The 26,651-nt window shown below is 35.3% G+C and overlaps 3 protein-coding genes across 3 annotated transcripts; all 3 read right to left on the reverse strand.

Moving 5' to 3' along the window:
• Positions 1 to 4,679: 4,679 nt before the first annotated feature.
• On the reverse strand, positions 4,680 to 7,266 carry LOC108991156 (AAA-ATPase At5g57480-like). Its single transcript, XM_018965309.2, has one exon. It carries the CDS (start codon positions 6,475 to 6,477, stop codon positions 4,918 to 4,920), a length of 1,560 nt encoding a protein of 519 aa, XP_018820854.2. The 5' UTR covers positions 6,478 to 7,266; the 3' UTR covers positions 4,680 to 4,917.
• Positions 7,267 to 16,455: 9,189 nt separating this feature from the next.
• Positions 16,456 to 20,433, reverse strand: LOC108991153 (protein YIPF6 homolog). The gene is made up of 3 exons (XM_018965307.2): positions 19,807 to 20,433; positions 17,164 to 17,238; positions 16,456 to 16,922 (listed from the first exon to the last, which is right to left on the reverse strand). Exons 1-3 carry the CDS (start codon positions 20,290 to 20,292, stop codon positions 16,662 to 16,664), a joined length of 822 nt encoding a protein of 273 aa, XP_018820852.2. The 5' UTR covers positions 20,293 to 20,433; the 3' UTR covers positions 16,456 to 16,661.
• A 535-nt stretch (positions 20,434 to 20,968) lies between these two features.
• LOC108991154 (mitochondrial outer membrane protein porin 4) lies at positions 20,969 to 26,337 on the reverse strand. The gene is made up of 7 exons (XM_018965308.2): positions 26,220 to 26,337; positions 25,714 to 25,792; positions 23,861 to 23,928; positions 23,272 to 23,382; positions 23,021 to 23,107; positions 22,414 to 22,622; positions 20,969 to 21,486 (listed from the first exon to the last, which is right to left on the reverse strand). The coding sequence occupies exons 2-7, from the start codon at positions 25,760 to 25,762 to the stop codon at positions 21,180 to 21,182; spliced, it is 831 nt and encodes a 276-aa protein (XP_018820853.1). The 5' UTR covers positions 25,763 to 25,792; positions 26,220 to 26,337; the 3' UTR covers positions 20,969 to 21,179.
• Between the last annotated feature and the right edge of the window lie 314 nt (positions 26,338 to 26,651).

Genomic DNA, 26,651 nt, shown 5'->3' on the forward strand with positions numbered 1-26,651 from the left:
TTAAATATATTAAAAAATATGAAAAAGAAAATAAAAAAATAAAAAAACACAATCAATCAAATAAAACGAACTGCTCTAAGCGACTGAGTAGCTCAACTCTTATTTTATTACATCTCCCTTTTTTTAACTGTTCTAAAATTAATAGGATATACACGTAGTATTACAATTTTTTATATTATGTCCTATGTTTTTAAGAACAATAGAACATATTATTTTTAAGAAAATGCTACTCTTGAGTTTGTCTTTGGATTTAGTCGTTATTGTATTATTTTTAAATGTTTTTAAAAAATTATTATTAATGAATTGATGTATTTTTTTAAAAATATTTAAAAAAATAGATTGCATTAATGTTTCGTTTATTTTCACAACTCTTCTCAATTTATCTCATTTAATTATTATAATTTTTTTAAATTTTTACATAAAATAAAATAAATAATTTAACTTTTTTCACTCTTAAAATAAAAAAATATTATAATAATATTTTATTAAAATTTTTCATTAAAACAAATCAGTCCGATCCAATTATGGGATTCTTAAGAAACGAGCTGTCGGACCTGTTGAGTTTGTTAATAATTAGCCGTGTAACGTTTGATCATTTGTTTGTTGTTTTTCACGGGTTGGTTTTTTGTTGGCACGCTTCTCATTCACAACTTTAAAAAAGTAAAATAAAACAAATCATTTTTTTTTTAGGAATGGAATTTGTTCGGTGAAAGAAACAATAATAATAATACTATAGAGAAATCAAATGGTGTTCCCATCTCCTTAATTCTCAACAAATTTAAGGAAAGATTTCAGAAAATAAAATTAGGTATTTTCACCGACTTCCAGACAATTTCCCGGCAACCAATCAGAGCATCAAAGAAAGCAACAAGTTGGAATTGAAATTACAGTCCAAAAACCGACAGAACATAGGGCTCAGAGTTTTTCAAATTTTTTTTTTGGTTTGCTTGAGAGCCGAGAGTACTAGAGACTATAGATTAGAGAGTAGGAGTTTCATGGGGGTTATGAAATGGGCTGGTGCTTGGGCAGGCCTGAACAGTGAACAACCTGATAGACTCTGCGTATTGGGCTTTTTCTCTGCTCTAGGCTTTGCTTGTTGGGCCTATCTTTTTCAATCAAGCCTAAGGTGAGGATATCAGATGAGGCAAGACATTACATAAAAAAAAAAAAAAAAAATACTTTGAGACATGCACTGAGAGATAATTATAGAGATTTAATTTAACAAAATAGATGGTTATTCTCTTCGATCATTTTTCATTTGACATGGTTTTGACGGTTCAGATTTGTCTAAATATGGCCCTGTTGATATTGGGTTTGCAACGAAATGTCTTCCCATGAGAAAAATTCTTGCTTAAAGCGTACGTGCTCGAAAATATGCTTAGGATTGCAACACAACTCATGCAAAAATAAAAAAAATAAATAATAATTTGATTAGGATATATACATATATGCTCACTTTTGTTAGTTGGTCTAAGAATCCAATCTTTGACTGGAGAGAATTGAGTGATGAAAAATGGAGGCATCACTTGGTCTTTAAACCAGCTTTTTGGTCTAAGATTCTGACCTTTCTTTAGATTTTGATAAAATAGTGATCAATCTCCTTCAATGGCAGCCTTTATCCATGCTATATGCTTTCCAAGAATTTCTCTCACTCATTGAAGCAAAGAGTCAGTAGTTTTTATACTCTTTTTTCTATGGCTAAAAGATGGAACCAGAGAGAGATTGGATTCTCAGTTATTTTCTACATTTTGTAGTGAAATACTGAAAGATAGAAGAACTGCAAGAAAGCTGGCACTGCCAGCATTGAAATTGTCGTCCTCAATTTATAAGTGAGAGTACGGCCCTTTTGGAGTAAGAACTGTTGGAACTTGGAAGAGCTTGAGCTTTCAAAGACAAGGCTGTTTATGTTTTGTGGGACACGGTAAACCTCAGTGGCGAACCGTCGGAATAAAAATCTTTGCATTTGATCCGAAAAAAGGGATCGTGGCGTTTGTTGGTTAGTATGGATGGTGATGTGCATGATTGGGTTACTCATTTTGACTTGGACTACTTACCTCTTATTCCCCAAAATAATTAAATGTACTTCCCTTTATGTCTATCATCCGATTCATCCTACAAGGATTGAAATATAATTTTTTTTTTCCTCTCTCTTGCATTTTTGAGTTTCCTACCACTCGGAAAACAAAAAAATTTAGGTTCAATGACACCCAAAATTGAGTAAGACCATGTGATGTGATGTAGTGGGATGTACAAAGACAATGGATCAAGCAAAGTTAAAATTCAAAGAACATCGAACTCTGAAAGGTGGAGCAGTGGTCTTCGAGCGAGTTGTATAAATCGGACAGTTCGAAACTCTTATATTTTGTCACGATTGTTTTGACAAATGTGATGAGATAAGATGAATTGAGATTAAAATTAAAAATTAAATAAAATATTGTTAGAATATATATTTTTAATATTATTTTTATTTTAAAATTTAAAAAAATTAAATTATTTATTTTATTTTATGTAAAAATTTAAAAAAATTATAATAATTAAATTAAATAAGATGAGTTAAAAGAAATTATAAAAACAAATGAGGCCTAGTCACACAAAGTCGTATCGATGACTAAACATATAGAAAGGCAGAGTAACCATGTGAAGATTATAGAGAATTAGTCGTACCATTAAGACGAAGTTTGGATAGTGAATTGAGTTGAGATAGATGAGATGAGAGATGAGAGTTTAAAGTTGAATGAAATATTGTTATAATATAATTTTTATTTTGATATTTGAAAATTTTGAATTGTTTATTATATTTTATTTGAAAACTTGAAAGTAATAATTAAATGAGATGAATTGAGATATTTTTAATTCCGCCTAAGCCTACGTGTAGAATATATTAAAATGGCTTGCATTTTACAATACTTCAATGGAGATAGTCAATTCTTTATTCAAGTTCTCAGCATGGTTGCTTTCTTTCAAAAATCAATCTCTTTCAACTTCCCCATTCAAACGAACATGGCATTTTTAAGAGTTCAATCATGGAATCAAGTTTTGACACGCGAACTGTTTGTACTATTAAAAAAAAAAAAGCATCTTGGAAATTGCAAATCGATAGGGATAGAACGAAAATAAAAAGAGTAATGCTATACAACCTTTCCAACTTTTACACACCACTTTTTTTTTTAAATTTTTATATTTTTTAATATATTTTTTAAATTTTTTTTTGAGTTTATTCTTTTTAAAATAATTTTATTTTTCTATTCATTATTCATATCTTAAAAATTTGATGAAAGAAAAAAATAATAAAATTTAAAAAATATGTGATGTGTGGAGGATGGGAAGCTGTGTAGATTTTTTCAAATAAAAATCTTATGGAATCAAGAAACTCTTACCCACCCATGTCTTTAGTTCTCTTTTCTGAGGGACAAGAACGCGTCTGAATAAACTGAAAGGTTACTTCAACCCAAAACAAAAAGACTAGGCAAATTATATGTATTGATTTATTTTATCCAAAACCAATAAGAAAAAAGGAAAAATAAAATTAGTAAAACAAATAAAAATATAACACTTGAGCTATATAACAAATGAAGGGTTGGTTAGCATTCATTTGAAAAATTACATGTTTTCTCTGCAAATTAAAGAGTTATTAAAGGTTGTGTTGAACATTCTTAATGGATTATGTAAAATTTATGTTTTTGTAAAATTTGAAGGAAATAGTTTAATATAACCCTTCCGATGGATTATGTATTTTACAACTAATATCCAATTTGCTACAGTATCTTCTCTAAATTTATGAAACACTATTTACACTTATATAAATATTTAATTCATTTTATCTCTATTTTTTACTTTTTATTATTTTTTTTATCTATTTTATACTTTTTACTTTATTTGAAATGAATAAAAATATTAAAAAGTATAATATTTAAATGATATAAAGAAAGAATAGATAAGCTGATGTATAATATATTATAAAAATTAATATGTAAAATAGAAAAAAATAAATTTTAAAGGATATTATCAAAAAATCGACTGGGTGCTCTACGTGTTGGTCATATGCCCCCACCATGTCTGTGGAGATCGGGCTTGACAACTTGATGATCAACACCAAAATGTCAACTTTTTCTCATTTGAAGTGAGGACTTTCCAGCTGCTTTTGCAACTCAATCCTCCTTTTTCCGAACACAAAATCTTTGTTTGTCCTGTTGTTCCTCCCTTTTCGTCTTATTTCTGTTCACTTCTCTAATCCTATCCATTCACAAAGTCTCCTCCAAGATTAGCATTACTATATATCTCTTTTTTCTAAGAGTAGAAAGTTCGTGGAAAGGGCAACCACTCATAACTTTGAGAAAACTTCCACAAGTTGCTCATTTCAAATACATGCTGAGATGAGATCCATCCCTATTCATTTCAAGATGACTCTGCTCTTCTCAAAAGGCAATGTAAATCCTTGAAGGAATTTTACCCAGTTTCAAAACTTCATTCCCTGATCATAAACAATCACCTCCCATCAAGACACATCATTGATAATGCCCATGTGCTTCCAGCTGGTCACAAAAAGCTCAGATAGCTAGCAAGTTTACAATGTATGTCAAGCTGTCTTCTTGTAACACTTTCATCAATATATATGGAGGGATCTATGCATGTGGTTTTAGATCCCAAAGCAACATAAGAGAGAAGTAGTCCTATCATGGAACATATCAAATCTATTCATTATTCAAACAAGACAATAAGGATATACATGACATGTTTTAAACTGGAGAAAAGATTTCCCTTCATAATTTCCACCCGCCTCTCCTTTCTTTCTCTGGTTCCCACACCCAAAAAAAAAAATTCAAGCTCTTAATATGGAGCAGTATGCCATTTATCCCTTAACTTTCCGCACCACAAGAAAACAAAACAGGGGAAAAATAAAGTAGAAAAATGAAAGCTTCATTTCTTTATTATATCATCATCTTTCTCATCATTTCCTTTTCTTTGCTTGCAACTCTCCTCTTCAAACTCATCACACCCTTGTTTGGGAGTTTCCAAGGCCCTCTTCTCCTGCTCCTCGTCCTCTTCCACATTCTCCGCGTCCCTCTCCCTTGGCCCACCTGTCTTCGCATTCGTCTCCGCCCTCACCTTTAACGCCGCCAACAATTCCCTCACCGCTTTCTCCTTATTACTCCGGTTCTTGATCAAGACCTCGCTAACATCCGCCGGAGTCATCTCCGCCCGGTCAACGACACCTTCCAATTCTTCCAAGACCGCAACCTCCAAATCAACCTCATTCAGCCCCAAGTAATTCTTCAACAGTAACTTCAACGCTGGGAATGAACAGTAGCTCATAAATATGTGCATATCCATCCTCCCACTCCTCAACAATGCCGGGTCAAGCTTCTCGATGTGGTTTGTGGTGAACACGAAAATCCTCTCGCTCCCACAGCACGACCATAATCCGTCCGTGAAATTCAACAATCCCGACAGCGTCATCGTATTGTTACCACCATCTTCACCCGAGCCACCCCCACCTCGCATTTCACCCATATCATAGTAAGCGCTTCTCGCGTGCGAACTAGTACTATTAGCCTTCTTTCTGTTCGTCAAATTTAGAGAACAATCGATGTCTTCGATGACAATTATGGACTTAGAGCTCGTCTTCATCAGCAGCTTCCTCAGGTCCGAGTTGGTATGCACCTCGGTCAGCTCCAAGTCGTAAATATCGTAACCCAGATAGTTTGCCATGGCTGCGATCATGCTTGATTTCCCTGTCCCCGGCGGTCCATAAAGCAGGTACCCTCTTTTCCAGGCCCGTCCAGTCTTTTGGTAGAATCCTTGACCGTTGGCGAAGCCCATAAGATCCTCCATGATCTCCTGCTTCTTTACCGGGTCCATGGCTAAGGTTTCGAATGTGCTTGGATGCTTAAACGGGACAGACTCCCACGGGTGTCCCCTCGAGTCCAAGGATCCACCTTTCGAGTTTGTGTACAAAAGACGGTCCTGGTTCTTTCTACGTATGTCGTTTGCCTTTTCCATTATGTAATCCAAGTACGAATCAAGAATCAGCGTTTTGTCGCGTTTCTTGATTCGGAGAGTGAAGCCTCGTTTTTCTTCTGGTAAAGGACGCCACGAGAAAGTTTGAGCTTGCCTTTGCGTGACGACGTGTTCCCAGAGGACGGTGACACCGTTGTAGGTGTCGACCATGCAGTCATTGTTGGAGAGGCCGAAGGTGGTGGAGCTGGAGTTTAGGGCGCGGGTGAGGCTGAGGCGGCTGCCGGTGATGGAGACGGAGGAGCTGAGGTAGAGCTGGACGGCGTTGTAGAGCTCGTTGGTGTTGACGCCGTCGATCTCGGTGATGTCGAAGTAGCAGTAGGAGGAGAACCCGTGGAAGATCCGGTTAAAGAGCTTGACAATGGCGAAGCGGAGTTCAGGTGGAAAGACTACTTGGATTAGGCTTTGGCAGAAGGCCAAAACGCCTAGAAGAGATGCAAAAGGGGTCCAATACTCTTTCATTCTTAACTTTTACGGTATAGTCTTGGGTTGGTGTAAAGGAAGAAAGGTTCTTGTAAAAAATATGCTTAAAGAGATGGGGTAAACAGGGTAAGTGTGGTATGTTGAGGAGAAAGCCTGAGATTCTTTTTAGGTTTGAGGAAGATAATGGGTTTTGCTCAATTTATAGAGAAAAGTTGAGAAACTATGTGAGTGGGTTTTGGAATTCCTCTGAGGGGCCTGCAGGAACTGGGAGATTCGTGGACAGAGAGAAGGAGGGGGGGAATAAAGCAAAGGTTAAACCTTTAAAAAGAGCCAAGGGCTTTTGGAGGATTAGCTGGCCAATATTGGAGTGATATCAAGTACAAGGAGGACAGCAAAGGAAGGAAGAGTGAAAAAAAAACAAAAAGGGTTTCTGGAGTAGTTTTTTTGAGTTGGGAAGAGATCAGAGATGGGGGGTCCTATTGGCTTGGGGTTGGAGTTAAGTGATGTACAGAGGTTTTTGTTGGTCCTTTATCGAGTTTTTCCTGTACACTATAATGGAGGGTTTGAATAAGTTTCTTGCTGATATGAAGGACGAGGGCTGTGAAATGAGAGACTTTTATATATTTCAAGATCTTGGAAAGGGACAATGAATGTGGGATAGAAAAGAGGATTACTGCTGAGCTGCAGACCTGCAAAACAATATACACTCCAACAAAAACCACTTGAGTACTGGATATATGCATAAAAACAGTGTCCACAATCTAAGAACCTCCGTCCTCTTTTTAATGATAATTGTTTGTCATGTGAAACTTGCACCAGTGATGGACTATTATCTCTTGAGCCCCATTTTAATGTTTTGGCTTGGCTTACCTGCAAAACACGGTTTCTACAATTTCAAAGCTTTCTTCAGTCAGAATTTGAAGTATTGAACCTCTTACATAGCCGGATTGCTTGACTATTTCGAGAAAATGAGATTGCTGTTATACCAATCAACATGAAATGCCCTTTCTTCGAGGCCTAAAGCTTTGGATCCAATAGCTTTGCCAAAAGATTTTTACAGATGTTCTGTTCTTATCTTATTTTTTTCACTATTAATTATCTTTATGATAATGAATACATAGTTGCAACTTGCAACAACGACAGCATTGCCATAAATACTAAAAATAAAAAGAGTAGATAATGAAGATGGTAGACCCACGCGTTGTAAATAAATGGTCGGAGACAGAGCCTCAGGTTTTATTTAAGATCGAAGGTCTTTCTTTTAGGATCAATCTAAAAAGTATGATTTTAAGATTTATTTTTTCATATGATTGAGGATGAATTTAGAGGAAGAGTGTCCATCTCCAAATTTTTTTTATAAATGATTTACAGCGTTTTATTAATGGTGGCTCCTTCAACAAAACAGCTTGCTCCAATTCGATTTCTTTTGGCCAACAGGTAAAGAGTAGTAAACAGATGTCAATCCCATTTTGAAGGTTTTTTGTTTAGGATCAATCGTGTTCTTCATGACCTTCATTTTCATTATTTTCATACTTACAATAAATTTAAAAATTAATTACATTTTTCATATCTACAAAATCTTTTAAACAAAAAATTTAGTATTTTTAATAAAATGAGACAATGACATTAATTGATAAAAAAAGTGTGTATTATCTTGAATTATTTTTGCATAATTTTGAATTTTGGTAAGAAAAATATTAATATATCGCTTGACTTTGTCCACTCATTTTGATCGTTCATGTATTTATTTATTTTTATTTAATAATTAAATAAATGATTTTTACTATATTGGTATATTTTTTTTATTTTTTAAAAATATCTAAAATAAAAATAAATAAATAAATAAATAATAATAATAAAAAGGAGAGATTTGTGGCACGCTAGCACGGCCCTTTTGGTAAACCGCATGTACAGCCGAGCGGGCTGGCGAGAGACTCAACCAATACGCGAAAGCAGGCCTTTGATCAGTTTCCTGGCAACCCTGCCTCTCTGTTTTCTTTCAGTATGGCCGTACAAGTTACAGCCTTCACCCACACGTAAGTAAGCCACAATATTATTCGTCCCAGCCAGCCAGCCAGACAGACATGCGGTAAAAGAATTTAAAAAAAAAAAAAAATCACAGACGATTGACCGTACATCTCCCTGTCCATGTAAAACCAAAAACATTAGTTACGTTAAAACTGTGTCATTGATCGATCATGCGTTGCACCAGACCAGACCAGACCTGAACACTTGCTCCTTTTGTCCTGCATGCGTCTCGTCTACTACTGCAGTCACTGTGTAGCGTATGAAATCTGTATTTACGGATCATATATATATATATAAGCTTTGATCATCGAATTCGGACATCAACCCAAGAGAATCTTTTTCCTTTTAGTTTATCCTTTCAATCTCAACGTTTTGCTTCTTTCATCGTCGAACGATTTTTAAATCCTTACGATTCATCTGTCAAACGACAAGTACTGCTCTATATTACTCTTCCCGAAAGAAAGATTTCTTTTCATCATCGTATGTCAGCATACCCGCCCGCCCCGCACCCCACCCCACCCCACCCCAACATGAATCACAGATTGGTGCGTATCAATCACCAATATTTCTTGTATTTATTTCACATCTCTCAGAAAATCGACCATCAAATAGTTTGATTTCCATATTTGTGATTGAGCGTTGATTTTCATATTTAGCTATAAAAATATTTTATAAAAATAAATTTATAAACTAACGTGATTTGACATGATATGTTAAATTATTAAGTTATTTTTATTATAAAATAGATATAACATATTAACTATGTTAATTTGTGAGTTTATTTTTATAAAATTCTTTTATAATTAATGTAACACTTATCTTTCAGATTTACATTGACACATTCAAAGATATGATAATCCAGGCTTCCATAAATTTATCTGGTAACCCCAGATTAACATCCATTAGATAATTGCTTGGAGTTGGAAACTTTGACTGCTTACTTTTACATGCATCATTGGTAGATATATGTTTAAATTTCTCTTAATGCTGTCATAATACAAACTGATGGTGAGATGGTTGATAATGAAACGTAAGGATAATATATATATATATATATATATATATATATATATTTAAGTCTATGCTCATGGAGGCGAAGGCATTTGCATTGGGACGTAGAAAACTAGATCGATAATCTATATGGTCATCTTTGCATAATTTTCAAGCTATATATAAATATATATATATATACGAATATTTCTCCTACTTTGACTCTTTTGCCGTCTTTTTATAATCCACACAACATCTAAGAATTGTTTTAATTCTTTGGTAAAGAAGGAAAATTAGAATGCTGAAAACTTTGAATGTTGAAAATGTATATTTTTGACTTTTTTTACGAAGGCAAACAATAATTAATTGTCGGGAGTGATGAAAGGAATACAAACAAGTCCTTTCATTTGAAAAATATGAGAAATGATATTTATAGTTCTAGTCCCGCGTGTTTCATTTGAAAAAAATGAATAAATATAATACACATATGAAAATAAATAAATTATTTTTTAATAATAAATCTCATTTTTTTTAAAAGAAATATGCGAGACTTACGCATAAAAATATATATGTATTTTTATAGAAAACCTAATGTCTAGACGAAAGCCAAATTTATCATCATAAACTTGTTTTTGGCCGCTTTATTCTCCTCCAACGGCAAGGGCATGTTTGGGGCATGTGATGAGATATAAAATTCTCGTTTAATCTCATTTTATTTCATCCTATCTTATTCCTAAATATAATTCAAATACAAAAATTTTAAACTAATCATTATAATTTTTTTAAATTTTCAAATAAAAAATAAAAAATAATTCTAACTTTTTTCAAACTCCAAACAAAATAATATTATAAAATTATATTCTTACAATATTTTAACTTTATAATATTTTTTTTTCAAATTTTTCTCTCTCATTTTCCAAAACTAAAAAAATATTCAATTAAAACTATCTTACTACTATTTACAAACAATCTTACTACTATTTACAAATTCTCATATCATTTCACTCTCCAAACCTCTCGGAAAGACCATCTATTCAATGTTAACAGAAAATAGAAGGGGAAATAGAGATTATAATGCAGTTTGGATAATGAGTTGAGATGAAAATTAAAAATTGAATAAAATATCTATTATTTTTTAATATTATTATATTTTAAGATTTGAAAAAATTAAATTATTTATTATATTTTATATAAAAATTTAAAATAATTAAAATAATTAGATAAAATAAAATAAACACTTCTTATATCCAAACCTTGCCTCCATCTTCCTAATTGGGATATAACATGCAATTGCTATATTCCATAGTACACTGCTGCTACAGGGACTCAAAATATTGATCGAAGATGTGACCGATATCAATTTTTTTTTTTTTTTCTCAATTTTGATTCACTTTCTAAAATTTTGTTTTTTGAAAAACCAGTTATAAAAATAATATTGTACTCATAAAATTGAAAAAAAATCCATTCGGGTCACATTTGTTAATTGTTAATCATAATAGCATTTTCCCATTCTATAATCTTTATCTTGGCGGAAAATTATTTCATTCTACTGCAGTCAAAGCATGATCAGGCTGTTAAAATCTGTACAAAGTTTGCCAACAAGGCAACACAATTCCGATGCTAGTGCCACGGGTCATCACAGCTCATCAACATTTCCTCAACTCAATTCAGAATATGCAGAATCCTCTAGAATAAATCCAAATGGCTGATATGTAATTTTGTTTAAATATTTGTCTCAATCTATTAGAATTTGATTTCCTCAATCCCACATGATTGTACATTGCTATATATAGACATACCTTGTTGTACTGTAAATACACAGAGACTAATACACTGACAGCTTTTTGCTCATTTTATCTGCTTTTCTCAAAATCTGTTATGGTACCAGAGCAGTAATGGTCACTATCAACAAAAATCCAAAAGATCATTACAGCCCCTATTTTCTCAACCCTAACGATGGTCCTGGAGCCTTGCTCACAAATCATCCCCTCACTGTCAATAACTATCATTCTTGGGCCCGTACAGTTCGAAGATCTCTTCACATAAAAAAGAAGCTAATTTTCATCGATGGAACCATTTGTCAACCTGCTGATTCCAGTACTTTGTTAGAACCATGGCTTGAATGCAATGACATGGTTGTAACTTGGCTGCAAAATGCTATGTCCATAGAAATCAAAAATAGTATTGTGTATGTTGAAACTGCTCATGCCCTTTGGCTTGAGTTGGAGCAACGATTTGTACAAAACAATGGATCTTGAATTTATGAGTTAAATAGTCCATTCACTCTCTTTCTCAAGGAGATGATTCTGTTAACCTATATTTTTCAAAACTGAAAAGCTTCCTCGATGAATTTGTGAATTTTGAAACCATACCCTCTTGCACCTGTGGTGCCATGTAAACTGTCATAGCAAACCAGCAACGTGAATGGATGATGAAGTTCCTCATGGGACTTCATGATTCTTTTAGCAACATTAAAGCCCAAGTCATTTTGATTAAACCACCACCAAGTCTGAGTGAGGTTTATGCCCTTGTTCAGCAAGAAGAAAAACGAAAACAGATTTCCAACCCCACCATCAACATTGATTCTCTTGCCTTTGCAACCATGTTACAAGCTTCATGGCTATCCTCCAGGCCATAAGTTTTACAATTGGGACAAAGGCAATGACTCTTTTGCTAACCAAATCAGTCTACCTGACCGAGAGCAGCTCACTGAGGACTCAAAGACTGTTTTAACTAAAGAACAATATCACCATCTTATAGCTTTGCTGCAATCTCAGACTTCACCACCTTCTGTTAACCAAGTGCAGAGTCCTACCACAAATTCTCAACCATCCTCTTCTGCCATGGCTGGTATTTCATTATGTCTCTTAGTTTTTAATAGAAAATTTTCAAACTCAAAAATTCCATGGATAATAGACACGAGTACAACAGATCATATGATCTGTTATACCCCCCTTTACACCTCAAAACCTACCAAAGTTTCTTTCCATGTTAAAATGCCAAATGGTAACCAAGCCGAAGTCACACATCAAGGCACAGTCCAACATACTAATTATGTTACCCTTAAGAAGAATGCTCTCAGCATTCCCTCTTTTAATTTTAACCTCATTTCAGCAAGAAAACTAACTCAAGACATTAATTGATGTCTCATTTTCTTTACTAATGAATGTTTTGTGCAGGACCTTTCCTCTTGGAGCACGATTGGGAAGGGTGAGACTCACAATGGCTTATACCATTTCAAGTTGACAGCAATATCTCCTATAGCCCTTGCTGCCACTTTATCTGCTTTTCCTTGCATTTCACATTCCTTTTCTAACTCTGTTTCCTGCACTCAATCTGAGCATAGTTTATGGCATTGTAAAATGGGACATCTCTCTAATTCTCGACTCTCATTGTTACAAAAACAATTATCAGATCACAAGTTTATGAATGAAATTCCTCCTTGCAATACTTGTCATTTATCTAAACATCATAGACTTCCATTTCCAATTAGTCAAAATCGAGCACAACACCCATTTGATATCATTCATTGTGACATATGGGGACCTTGTTCTCATATGGCACATGATGGTACTAAATACTTTCTTACTATTGTTGATGACTTCATAAGATCCACATGGCTTTATCTAATGAATAACAAATCACAAACCAGACCAATCCTTCAATTTTTTTTGCTCTCTTGTTGAAACTCAATTTCAAACTAAAATTAAAACCATTTGTTCAGATAATGGTATTGAATTTGCCATGACTAATTTCTATATGACAAAAGGTATCATTCACCAAAGAAGTTGCGTTGCAACCCCCCAACAAAATGTGATTGTAGAACGCAAACATCAACACATATTGAATGTGGCTCGAGCATTAAGATTTCAATCAGGCATTCCCATTTCTTGTTGGAAAGAATGTGTTATGGCTACCACCTATTTAATAAACTGAACCCCTTCCCCCAGCCTTCAAAATCAATCACCATATCAACTACTTTATTAGACCATACCAACCTACAATCACTTAAGAATTTTTGGATGCCTATGCTATGCCTCTACATTGACACATAATTGTCAAAAAATTGATTCTCGTGCTAGAAAATGCATTCTCCTAGAATATCCCTTTGGGTGAAAGGATATAAATTATTGGACTTAGACAATAAATCTGTCTTCATCTCCCGTGATGTCATATTTTATGAACAAACCTTTCCTTTTAAGGCAAACATTACCAATTCCACTTCCAATCTTCCCTCTTCCACTCCTATTCCACCACTCGACTTAGACATTACATCTCCATCAGATTATGAATCATCATCTCACTCACCAACCCCTCCATCACCTCCACCCTCCTCCTCACCAACCATTACTTCAACAACTCATCAACCAGCTCCTCAAAAATCTGATCGACCCAAGAAACCTCCAGTTTATCTGCAGGATTACTACTGTCAACAAGCTGCTAGGCCTCCTTCTTCATTGTCCAACTCCAAAGGAAAAGGTACTTCACATAATGCTCATCCTTAACCCTTATCATCTGTTCTATCTCATGCACAATTATCTCCTCAACATGCTGTTTTTTCCACTTCCATCCTTAAAGAATCTGAGCCAACCTCCTATAAACAAACAATACAATTTTATGAGTGGCGTAAATCTATGGATGGTGAAATTGTAGCTTTAGAATTGAACAACACTTAGGACATTGTTGATCTTCCTCCAGGCAAAGTAGCTATTGGTTCAAAATGGGTTTACAAAATTAAGTACAGCACAGATGGCACAATCGAAAGACACAAGGCACAATTGGTTGCTAAAGGATACACAAAACAAGAGGGGCTGGACTGTCATGAAACTTTTTCATCCGTTGCCAAGCTTGTCACTGTCAAAACACTTTTGGCACTCGTTGCTATCAAAGGCTGGATTCTCCACCAATTTGACATGAACAACGCCTTCTTAAATGGTGAATTGGAAGATGAGGTCTACATGAAAATTCCTCCTAGTTATTTGATTAAAGAGAAAGACAAAGTTTGCCAACTGAAGAGAAGTTTATATGGCCTTAAACAAGCTTCTCGACAATGATATGCCAAATTCTTATCCTCCTTAATTATCTTTGGTTTCATTCAATCAAGATTAGATTATAGTCTCTTCACCAAACAATCTGGCCTCTCTTTTATTGCCTTACTTGTATATGTCGATGATATAGTAGTGGCCTCTAATGATTCACAAGCTGTTTCAGACCTTAAGCAATTTTTGGATACTAAGTTTAAGATCAAAGACCTTGGGTCACTCAAGTCTTTTTTGGGTTTGGAGATAGCTCGTAATCCTACTGATATTCAAGTCTGTCAGCGTAAATACGCACTAGATATCTTGCATGATTCTGGTTTGCTTGGTTGTAAACCAAGCTCCACTCCAATGGATTCTAACCTCAAATTCTCAAAAGATGAAGGCACACTTCTACAAGATCCAACTTTGTTTAGAAGACTTATTGGCATACTTCTATATTTAACAATTACTTGACCTGATTTGAATTATTCTACTCACTTGCTCAGTCAATTCATGGTAGCACCTCGGCTCCCTCACCTTCAAGCAGCATATAAGGTGTTGAAATATGTCAAAAACTCTCCAGCTCAAGGTTTGTTCTTTCCTTCTTCTTCTTCCACTTGTCACCTCACTGCTTATTGTGATTCAGACTGAGCTTCTTACCCTAATACCAGAAGATCCACCACTGGTTATTGTGTGTTTCTTGGTCAATCTCTCATCTCATGGAAATCCAAGAAGCAAACAACCATTTCCAGAAGCTCTGCTGAAGCTAAATACCGATCAATGGCAGCTGCCTCTTGTGAAATTGTATGGTTGAAGTATCTCCTTGCTGATCTCAAAGTTCCACACTTAAAGCTTGTTACCTTGTACTGCGACAACCAAGCTGCCTTGCACATTGCAGCGCCAACCCCATTTTTCACGAACGCACTAAACATATTGAATTAGATTGTCATCTAATTCGTGACAAAATACAAGAAGGAACAATCTCTACTGCATATGCTCCATCCAGCTCTCAGTTGGCTGACCTGCTTACCAAAGCTCTTCCATCTCCATTATTGTCTTCTCTTCTGCTCAAGATGAGAGTTCTTGACATCCACTCTCCATCTTGTTTTTGAGGAGGGGAGGGGAGGGGGGGGGGGGGGGGTTTAAAATCTGTACAAAGTTTGCCAACAAAGAAACACAATTCTGATGCTAGTGCCACGAGTTATCACAGCTCATCAACATTTCTCCAACTCAATTCAGAATATGCAGAATCCTCTAGAATAAATCCAAATGCCTGATATGTAATTTTGTCTAAATATTTGTCTCAATATGTTAGAATTTGATTCCCTCATTCCCACGTGATTGTACATTGCTATATATAGACATACCTTGATGTATTGTAAATACACAGAAACTAATACACAAACAACTTTTTGCTCATTTTCTCTGCTTTTCTCAAAATCTGTTACAGGCTACGTCCATCTTCTCCAAGAAAACCACAAAGGTTCAGTCCTCCTTTCATAAATCTGGCTCGCCCCTCTTCCCTCTTCGACTCTTCTCTGTTTTTTTTCCCTCCTTTGGTCTAAAGAAGAAAATAGGAACTATAATATCTTTGGTCTAATTAGCAAAAGATTTATCTAACATGCCAAAATTGCACTTGTTCCCATAAGCACGTGCTCTCGAGTTAGTTTCTTACTTCCAGTCTTGCCTACATCTTTTCGGGACGTATATTCATTAATTTATATGGCTTTGTTAGCATTGACGAATGCCTTGCAAGGTCATGCATCTTAATGAGGCCAGAAACTCCATGAACTACACTACATTATTGGGGCCGAAACTTCAGAGGATAAACAAACTCTCCAGTATTTGCTTGCCCATACCCCAGAAGCACACCCAAAATCTTGAGCACTCTTAGGTACCCAGACCGAAACACCACACCAACGTAAAAATATTGAGATAGACCCCTTTCAGATCTCCCCTTTTAAAAGCGTGACAGAGTAGGTTAAAGCAACTTGTATACTGTTTCATATAGCTAGTTCGGAATATTCACAGAATTGCCTCCAAACATGTCGACTCAGAAGTACAAAAAAAAAAAAAAATACAGTAATATGAAAAGAAAAGAAAACAGTTCATTACATGAATTTTTCTATAACCCAAATTGAATTTATGATGCTCATGCGAATCTGTCTAGTGGGCAAAGCTGATGTACTAATCAATGGCAATGATGAGAAAACCGACAGATACATACATGAGAAAAACAGGATAGAGGGCAAGGGCCTTTCTCCTGGGGTTGACTGCTGAACTCATGAAAGGATAAGCAGCCCAGGAGCTCCACGCCAACGACACACTTACCACAATCACTTTCAGTATCACATTGTCCTTCAACAGACAGACTAGGGCTCCAACGTCAAGAGGGAACAGGCAATAACCCAGCAAACTCAGACTTTGGAAGAAGATTATATGTCCACCCTGAATAAAAGAACGTAAGAACCTCGGTCAAAGTGTCCATTTTTTTTATTATTTACTGAAGGAAAGTAGGCAAGCATGTGAACCTCAGACTTTGGAAGTAGACATCTGGGTATTTTTCATAATCTTCTTGTATACAGAATCAGAGACCAGATCACCAAATTTCAAGATTTTTTATGTCTAGCAGGAAGGAGAGGTGTAACTAAACCAAAAGTTAACGCCAGGATATGAGAGAGAGAGTTACCAATAGCAGTACATTCAATGTCAGAATTACAGCACCAGCAGCAAGTAGCGCAAATGCAACCGCAAAAACCTCAGACTGGAGAATATAGAAGAAAGTGAGCTAACAATTTTTTTAATGAGTCAGTTAGCAAACTACTATGAATTGGATTTAACTTTAAATAAATGAAAGGATATACAATAAGTAAAGGAGCAGAGAGCCTAAAAAAAAAAAAGAAGACATGCCTCTTATTTGGCATAGATACATAATCTGAGTCATTTTCTACCTCTTTATACCTATAAAAGAAAAAAAAGACTCTTAATTGGCATATATACAAAATCTGAGAGTCATTTTCTACATCTTTTTACCTATAAAAGAAAAAAAAAAAAAAAACCCCTCTTAATTACCTATAACCATTCTGCATACACCATAAAAAGAAATAAACAATGAAATTTCATTTCTAAATTTTGTCACTGCAGCACACCGAATCTAAAATCCCATAAATACTTATTAGTATCATTGTTTATCTCCTCACATATTCAAAAATGAATATTCAAAGAAAAACACATTTTGTGCAAGAATCACCATTGCATCTTGTAAGGAAAAAAATTATGCTAACATTGAGACCAATAAAAATTCTGCATACACCATGAAAAAAAAAAAAAAAAAACCATGAAAATTTCTTTTCTACATTTCGTCACTGCAGTACACCGAACCTAAAACCCCATAAATACTTATTAGTATCATTGTTTATCTCCTCAAATATTCAAAAATAAAAGGAAAAAGAAAGTACTATCCTGACCATCATCTACATCATCTCATGCAATCATTTCTGGTTCTACATAGGTATCTTGCAATACCAAAGAGCAAGATGGCAAGACATTAACCCAATAAGTAATGGTATTAGTTCTTGGAAGAAAGCCTCTAATTTCGAAAATAGTGTAAAATACATTCTCTTGGTCAACCCGACTCAAATATCTAATGGAAAGCTTTACAAATAGCACGTATAAGCAAGATTAGTATACTTGCAAATGCTTACTAATTTATTTTCTTAGCACATAGCATTTGTAATAAAAGAAGAAAACGTGATGAAATAAACAAAATAGTAAAGCAACCATCACTCAGGCCTCGTTTGGTTATACAGATGAGATGATATAAGAAATCTATGAATAGTATTAAGATAGTTTGTCAATAGTAATGAAATGATTTGAATTAAGATGTTTTATAGGATTTTGGAAAATGAGAGAAAAGATTGAATAAAAATATTATAAAGTTAAAATATTATTAGAATATTATTTTTGTTTTGGGATTTGAAAAAATTGAATTGTTTTTGTGTTTTGTTTGGAAATTTGAGAAAGTTGTAATGATTAGATGAAAAAGTAGAAAAGTTTAAGAATTTGAAATTGAAAAATGTTTGTTTTTAATGGGGTTTAGATGTTGAGATGAGATGACAGGGGATGAGATGGGTTGAGACCATCTACAAAACCAAACAGGGCCTTAATAATTAATATATAAGCTACTAAGAAAGACACTTGAAAAATACATTTTAGTAACACTTGAAAAATACTTGGTCATTATTTAGGCTTTAAACCAAAGAACAGGGTTACCCCACAGTTTATTTCTTTTGAAACCGAATTGAATGCATTAAAAAGCTCATGAAAATATCCATTTATGCCTACATAACCTCAATCACAAAGGAGAAGGGCCTTACAAAGTCGAACGACAAAAGTATACTAATTATTGTGAATAAATTAACTTAAAAAAAAAAAAAACTGGTCCAGTATGGACTTCAACCTACTACTATAGCAGCTACCTCCACTCACACAAAATGTTACGATGGAGATCATTACATAGCAGCAATAGGTAATTTAGCGGATGATGCTAATCAACCTTGCATGTTAACTCTGTTGTTCTTGAGCATTTACATGATAGAGGATGTAACTTGCAATCCCCTCCCCTCGGTTCTGAGTGTTCATGAGATTGTTCTTAATTTTGACAATCCCATTTTTTTCTACGTAAAATGTTTATAGTATATATATTTTTTTTGATAGGTAATCAAGAAGTTTTATTAATAGAAATAGGCAAAACCCAAGTTCACAGGAAGTATACATAGGGAACACCTAACTAGAGGTTACAATAGAAAAATGTTTATAGTATATAGATATGCGTATGTATATAATGTGTAATAAATTATATTAGGAAGATGCATACCGCATAAGGAAGATGCTTTCTTCTCAAAGTTTTAAATACTTAGCATGTTTTTATTATAAAATTTAAAAAACATCATAAAATTTATTTAATTAAGTTAATATGAGTTTTAATAAACGAACGGATCTAGAGCTAAAGTTTATAGCATTTGAGCTCGAGCTGTTCGCTCAGTTCGTTTACAGCCTACGCAAACCTAAACTGCCATTACAAATGAATGACAATGCCTCATTCCCAGGTAACATTCATTTACCTCACCATAATTGATCGCTAAGCTCAGAACCTCATATAAAAACCAAATCCATCTTTAAAATTAATCGTCTCACCTCGGTTTCCTTGACCAATGAACTAATTTAAAAAAACTAAACCATGTCAGTCATATATCATTATTGAATCAGTGGCAGCTAAATTATGCTGGAAGACTGATTAAACCGAAAAAGAAACAAGAAAAAACAGGCAGACCTTCTTTACGGAAGCAGACCAGGAGAGTGCTAGACCCAAGAAGACAATGAAGAAAAAGGGGCCCCAGAGATCCCAATCACGCAACGCCTTACCGGGATCCTCCCTATAAGGGTTCGGGAACACCACGAGCTTTAGATTGCTGACGATTCTCGACAGATCGCGCTTTACCGTGTCCCATACCGGCTCCGTAAGCGTGTTCGGGGCCGAACCGAACCCACTCGCAGCGATACTAGAGGATGGCGGAGGAGGAGGTTCGGGGACAGATGGCACCTTCTGGTTGGAAGAGGGTGGCGGTGGTGGAGGGAGATTGGACTGTAAGAATGGTGAGGAAGAGACAACGGGGATAGAGGCGCGCGGCGGGCTGGGCGGTCGGGCAGGAAGCACTGTCGCGGGGGCGGATTGGACGCTGGCGTGGATGAGGTTCTCGATCTCGTCGATGTCTGATTGGGAGGAAGGGTGAAGGGGTACGGTGTCGCTATGGGACATCTTTTTTTCTGCTGTGATTTTCTCGGGAAAGTGAAGGAACGCGGCCGGATCTGAGGAGTTTTTTGGGTTTTGGGGGGGGGGGGGTTGTTGCGGATCTAGCGAGAGAGAACCGGGAGGGAGAGGACTGGTCGTTTTCTTACTGAATTATTAAGTGTTAGAATTACCATCATTTTATAAAATGTAAGACTAAACTCGAGTTATAATATTTATATATTTAAATTATCATCATTTTAAAAATAAAATATATAACAACAAATTATTAAATTTGATGAAATAATAAGGCTTATTAAGTTATCGTTTGTTTTTATAACCATTCTCATTTCATCTTATCTAATCATTATAATTTTTTAAAATTTTTACACAAAATAAATAAAAATTTAATATTTTAAAATCTAAAAATAAAAATAATATTAAAAATATATATTCTAATAATATTTTATTTAATTTTTATCTAAACTCATCTCATCTATAAAAATAAACAAGAGCTTAAGAGATCATAACTCCTCTGATTAAAACTAAATACATTTTAAATTGCAACTAAGCCAGCTCAAATATCACTCTATCAAGGAAGTAAAAGAGAGAAAAAAAAGAGTAAAAATACTACACATCTTCAAAGCTCAACTCTAAGGAAAAACACCTATTCCCAACTCCAACACAATTTATGCACTGTGAAAAATGGGGCCGAAAAATAAATCATTATAATTATAATTTCCTTTTTTTCTCCTCTAAAAATGGGTCCACTTTCCCCGTCACTGCTTCAAATCATTTCAACGTTACACCAACTAATTCTTTGGTTTCAAAATATAATCAGGGTAACACAGAATACCCTCATGGAATTTGGGAAAGAAATAGATAGGAATTACAAAGATCCAAAACAGTTGCCCATCTCAAGGCTTCAGGGCAAGGGCAAGACCCAACTTAGGGGCCACGTTATTGGCCTTTGAGTCGTACTCGGCTGAGAAAGTAATGAGTGACTTCGGCCTCCATTCTCGCTGGCAGAGCATGGCGACTTTCCCATTGTCGGAGAAGCGTGTTTTTACAACTGTTAGCGGATCAAGTGCATGCGAGCTTCCAATGGTAAAACTGTTTTCTTTGGTGGAAAACCTGTGAGTCATTTCGGCGGCAACTGCTGTTCCATTGACAGGATTCACCAAATGAATATAAGATGCTTTCAATGCCTGTCCTTTGTCCGTCCTGCATAAACATGAGAGGTTCTGGTTCATAAACAATACTAAGCAAGCCTTTTCAAATAAAATGATATGCTCCCAAGGACTGTTGTTTGGGAAAATAATAGAAATCAAAGTTACATGACCGCCAGTTTTTGGTGATCATTCAACAAATGCACAGAATCCTAATTAGGTAAGGCGTTTTTCCCACTTCGCCTGAGCAAAAGGATGCGACAAAGTAAGCAGTTTGCGACAAAGAAATTATCCACATAATCCTCTAGTCATAGATCTTACGCAACACTTCATTTTCACTCTCTCTGGTTACCTAGGCTATATGGCCCCAAGAAAGCATTACCTAGACCAAAAAAACATTTTATTTCCTTTATTTTTATATTGAATTTTGCCCCACCCATCAATGGGACCTTTCTGACAATACAACATAAAATTCATTTTCTGTAACTCTCTATGGACACCTAAGTGGACCAAATTAACCAGCTTGGACTTCCAAAGAGCCGTACTGATCAATTGGTTTTATAAGTACTATGGACATGCAAAATCCTGTCAACGGAGTGGAATTTCTTCCCACTTTCAGCTCACTGGTTAGGTGTTAATTCATATCTCCTTGACTGGGTGTTTGTCAATCGTCATAAGCCACATGTACACATGAATAATTAATTTGAAGTGCTGAATTGGCATATATTAACATTCAACAACCAGATTTCAACCAGTTCAGAAATTTCCAAAACAAATCAGAAGAGTTCCAGGTAACCCCGAGACAGTTTCTTGGCAGGTTTTTGGATCTGACTAAAACCAACCAAATTTTAAGTTCTCTCAAATGTAAGCCGGAAACCAGAGAATATCTTTGTTGAAACACAACAGTACACACGCACACAACATAAAAACGTGGGGAAAAACACACTTAAAGCAAAGAAAATAAGAACTCTTCTACACTTACAGTAAAAGTGCTGCAGAGTAATCTACTTTATTCAAGCCAATCCCGGCATTGAACTTGGTGAAGGAAGCAGAAGCTGTATCAAATCCAACTTCACCACCCAAACTGAGATCCTTGCTGCCAATTGCAGCTGAAAGCTCCAAAAGAGGAGTTGGGTTCAATCCAATACTGGAATCAATTGCTGCATGAGGATGAAGATACTGAACATCCAGCTGAGGTACAATGCAGAGAAAATGTCAAATATTTCCAGAGTAGCTTGGAACCGAATTTTATACTTAACCATTTATTTTTTTGATAATTAATTTTATACTTACCATTAAAATCATCTATATAAAAATCCATATCCCCAGTTTAAGACTTTCCAAAACAATAGCTAATATGAGCCAAAATAAATGGGCTTCTAAAAGCTCCTACAGGTTTCTAAAACAAAACCTTTTATAACATAAAATGACATATTGAAGACCATGGGACAGGTAAGGGAAGGAAAAATACGGAAAAAACTACCTATACATTCATATATTATCCAACCACCTACAAGTAATAAATCTATGAATAAACTAACCCTCTGGTTCCAATACGATCAAATCATTTTAAATTGTATGTTACTGACCTTGCCAGACTTGTGATCAGGAATTTTGAAGCTAATTGCTGCTTTGGTGCTTGGCAAGATATCACTCACAGTCACTTTTGTAGACACCTGCGAATAGGTAAATTAGAAATACATTAAAGCTGTTGGGAGTAGACAACAGATGTTGGTAATACAACATAAGGGCCAATAATAGGCACACCTAGTACCCTCACAACGATAGTAAAAAAGAAAAATAAAAAAAGTTGTTGTAAGACTGGTTTTTCGCCTCTTACATTAGAATAAGTATCAACTTTCACATCCACAGTAGTGTTTCCACTCTTGTACAGGGTACTTATGTCACCCAAAAAAAATTGATCCCTCTTCAAGCCTGTAGCTGTAAGTCCCTGCCATACAAAAGTCAAGTATGAAAACAGGTAAGGTACACAACATCATATGCAAGAAGGAGGAAGACTAAAAAACTGTTCTTGCAAAAGATAACAGAAATGAGAGAGCAGTATTTTTCGCATTGAGTCCCCACAACATGAGGAATGACCAATTGAAACGTCATTCTTCATGCTCAGGAAAAGAATAAGAGAAAAACAAACGTCATTGTTCAAAATAATTGGCTTTGGTGACCAAAACTCAGAATATAAAATATCTACAAACAAATCCCAAATATTTTTTGAAAAACATATTTGGATATAATGTGTACAATAATACACATCCAGAATATTGACTTGGATCCTCAAGACATGTGAGAACTTTCGAGTTGAAAAACAAATAATCCGGATCATTCTAGCAAACAAGTCAACCACTCTAACCAAAAAACATAAGTTCTGGAAAATAAGGAACCTAAAACCAGAAAATAGGATCACACAATACCAGCCCAGTAGAGCTCAACAATGACAGGGTAAACTTGTGGTCGAAGTTGTAATCCTTGGTCAATAGGTCTGCATAGAGGTGCAAATTTAAACACAATTAAAATTGTCAAAGCAAGATAATGCACAGTTTGAATACTCTAAAATAATCCATGATGGCACAAAGCAACAAAGGAATGAATTTCATGGGAGCACAGAGCCAAGGATGTAGATGTAAGGCTCTTCATAGTGTATGCGATATCAAAGAGGATTAAAATTATGCATGGGATCGGTTCCTTCGTATAGTCCCCATGTTTTTTTTTTGGCACCTGGTGTCCAAGAACAACGTCCCAACTAATCCCGGGGATGCGCAAGTATTTTCCCACAAGTGCATCTGGAGTAATTTAAGGGGATTTTTCCTCAGTCCAATGTCCCTTAAAGCTTGTTTGCACCTAGTGGGATTCAAACCTTAGACCTAGAGGGAGCATACGTCCAAGACCAAGGCCTTTACCACTTGAGCCAACCTTCAGGGGTCTGGGTCTCCAGGTTGACGCATAATAGAATATATAAGAGTCTATTTGATAATGGTTCACAACATAGAGCAACGACTCTCATTACTTCATTAACACAATGATAATGATAGGCTTTTCAAATATGTAATTTACCATCTTTGTGCCATTTATTTTCAAAATCAGAATTGCACATTTGCTTGGGCTCAAACCTTGCCATATAAATTTAGTTAATATATTTATATATACATTTATTATTGACTCTCCTTTTTTAAAAATTATTTCAAGTACCTTCTGTCCATCAAAGGTTCCTGCCCACAGAAAATTAATCAGATATATAATATTCTACAACCATGACTTACATTCCAATCATCTAGTACATTACTTTGCATAGGCTCAATATTGTATATGCTCCATTTCAAGGATGTGTACTACCTATAAAAAAAAGGATGTGTACTCACATTTGTCAAAAGTTCAAAACCTTGCAGATTTGCTTAGTTTTAACAGGTCAACTCTTGCCAGTCAGAACTCATAAATATATTTTTCAGAGACGGCTCATCAGATGCAACAAACAGAAAATTCGACAAATTGGATTAGGCCTGATTTGAGAAATATTATATCGGTAGAATGATCTGTGAATTAAGACAGGAGCTAGCTGTTGAATTTACTCAAACACTTGGCGGGCTACTGGCAACTTCTTTCTCTTTCCTAGAAACATCAGCCATTTGTAATTACTGTTACCATTTACAGGGTTGTTAGATCAGGGTTATTAACGCCTGTTTACTTTACCTTCTACTCCATCCCAATGTCCGCCTCAGCCTTACAATCATAAGAAACATGGCAAATGCAGTCTCATCGACACATTCTGGAAGGTTTATTCAGCTAAATTACCTTAACATTTACAATACCTCCCCTACCCTGCCTTCCAGAAAAGAGAAAAAAGGGAAAGAGATTCTGTCCATGGTAACCCTAAAATTAAAACCTCCAAAATTATATACAGGTTCCATCCTCCTGAATCCTGATAGAATATACAAAATATGCAGCCGAATCTATCACTGTTACGACATGTGACTTTTGCATTGTTGCAACTTAGTGCCAATTTTTTTAAACAAAATTCAAGAATGCTACTCATGCCACAAGCTCAACACTTATAGAACATGATAAACAATGCAACTTCAAAAAAAAAAATGTTTGCATGTGCCTTGCACTATAGATCTTCTAAACTGTGGGCAAAATTGCAAGGAAATGAAACAAAAGAGATCTTGTAATAATTCAATGATAAGGGCTCTACAGCCCATATCAACCAAACCTGAAGCCCAAAAACACATACAACAAAACAACCTGTAGGACGGTTTCATATAGGGGATACCTTTTGCCTTTTTGCCTATGTCTGAAAATGACGCTGGACAACTGGCCATATTCAATTAGAACGAGAATAGTTCCACACCCTGTGCCAAAAAATGTGACAATATACCGTAAGTTGTAGCATTAGCGCAAATGGCACTTCCTTCCATAAGAATGTAGCGGAGGGTAAAGTAATGAACTAAGATGGACTGGGCGCGATGTAACATACTCATAAAAATGTTTTGCAAAGGACGTATTAAAACGGCGGGTGCATCGCAAGGAAAGCAAATCAGATAATCAAGAAATCAGTTTTTTGGATGTGAAAATGGTGGCTGACATTTGATTTGGAGAATTCTAAAGCCATACAAGGAACCCCGATTTTAATCAATCAGCAAAACCACATATAATCGTAGAAGAAGTAGCAACAGAGCAAGCTCCAAACTATTAGTCTCAAAATTTCAAATCTATTCACTTCGAAAGCAGCTTCACACAATAGGATCACACGCCCCAGAGAGGGAGATGAATACATACAGGGAGAAGTCGGCGTAATTTCTGTAAGAACAGAGTTGGAGGTGAACGCCGACAAAGAAACCCTGATGCGGCTTAGGCGACCCCGCTTCAGGCGACAGCCGTCTATTTATTTATCTATTTATTTAAATCGCCCAAGAGCGAGCGAGTACGTGAGCGTTGATTGGATAACGGTAATTACAGTAAGCGTTGATTGGTCGGTGAGACTGCTAAGTCACCACGCGTACTACTTCAGATTTTCACAACTCTTTTAACCCTAAGTTTTTCTTCTAGAGAAATGATTTGTACAAGTTTCAAATAGACAAGTCTCATACAAACTCTTGTAAAAAAGTAGACCCCATCTTAAAAAAATATAAAAAAAACTATTCTTTATTAGTGGGATCCATTATTTTACAAAAAGTTTGTATGAGGCTTATCTATTTAAAACTTGTATCT

The sequence above is a fragment of the Juglans regia genome, chromosome 8, assembly GCF_001411555.2.
Source record: "Juglans regia cultivar Chandler chromosome 8, Walnut 2.0, whole genome shotgun sequence".
Classification (NCBI taxonomy): Eukaryota; Viridiplantae; Streptophyta; class Magnoliopsida; order Fagales; family Juglandaceae; genus Juglans; species Juglans regia.

Coding starts and splice junctions, on each gene's coding strand:
- LOC108991153 (XM_018965307.2), bottom strand. CDS start 20,292: ATGTCCCATAGCGACACCGTACCCCTTCACCCTTCCTCCCAATCAGAC. Junction 17,239..19,806: donor GGTCTGCTTCCGTAAAGAAG/GTCTGCCTGTTT, acceptor TATATTCTCCAG/TCTGAGGTTTTTGCGGTTGC. Junction 16,923..17,163: donor CATTGAATGTACTGCTATTG/GTAACTCTCTCT, acceptor TCTTTTATTCAG/GGTGGACATATAATCTTCTT.
- LOC108991156 (XM_018965309.2), bottom strand. CDS start 6,477: ATGAAAGAGTATTGGACCCCTTTTGCATCTCTTCTAGGCGTTTTGGCC.
- LOC108991154 (XM_018965308.2), bottom strand. CDS start 25,762: ATGGCCAGTTGTCCAGCGTCATTTTCAGACATAGGCAAAAAGGCAAAA. Junction 23,383..23,860: donor TGTTGAGCTCTACTGGGCTG/GTATTGTGTGAT, acceptor TTTGTATGGCAG/GGACTTACAGCTACAGGCTT. Junction 22,623..23,020: donor CTGATCACAAGTCTGGCAAG/GTCAGTAACATA, acceptor ATTGTACCTCAG/CTGGATGTTCAGTATCTTCA.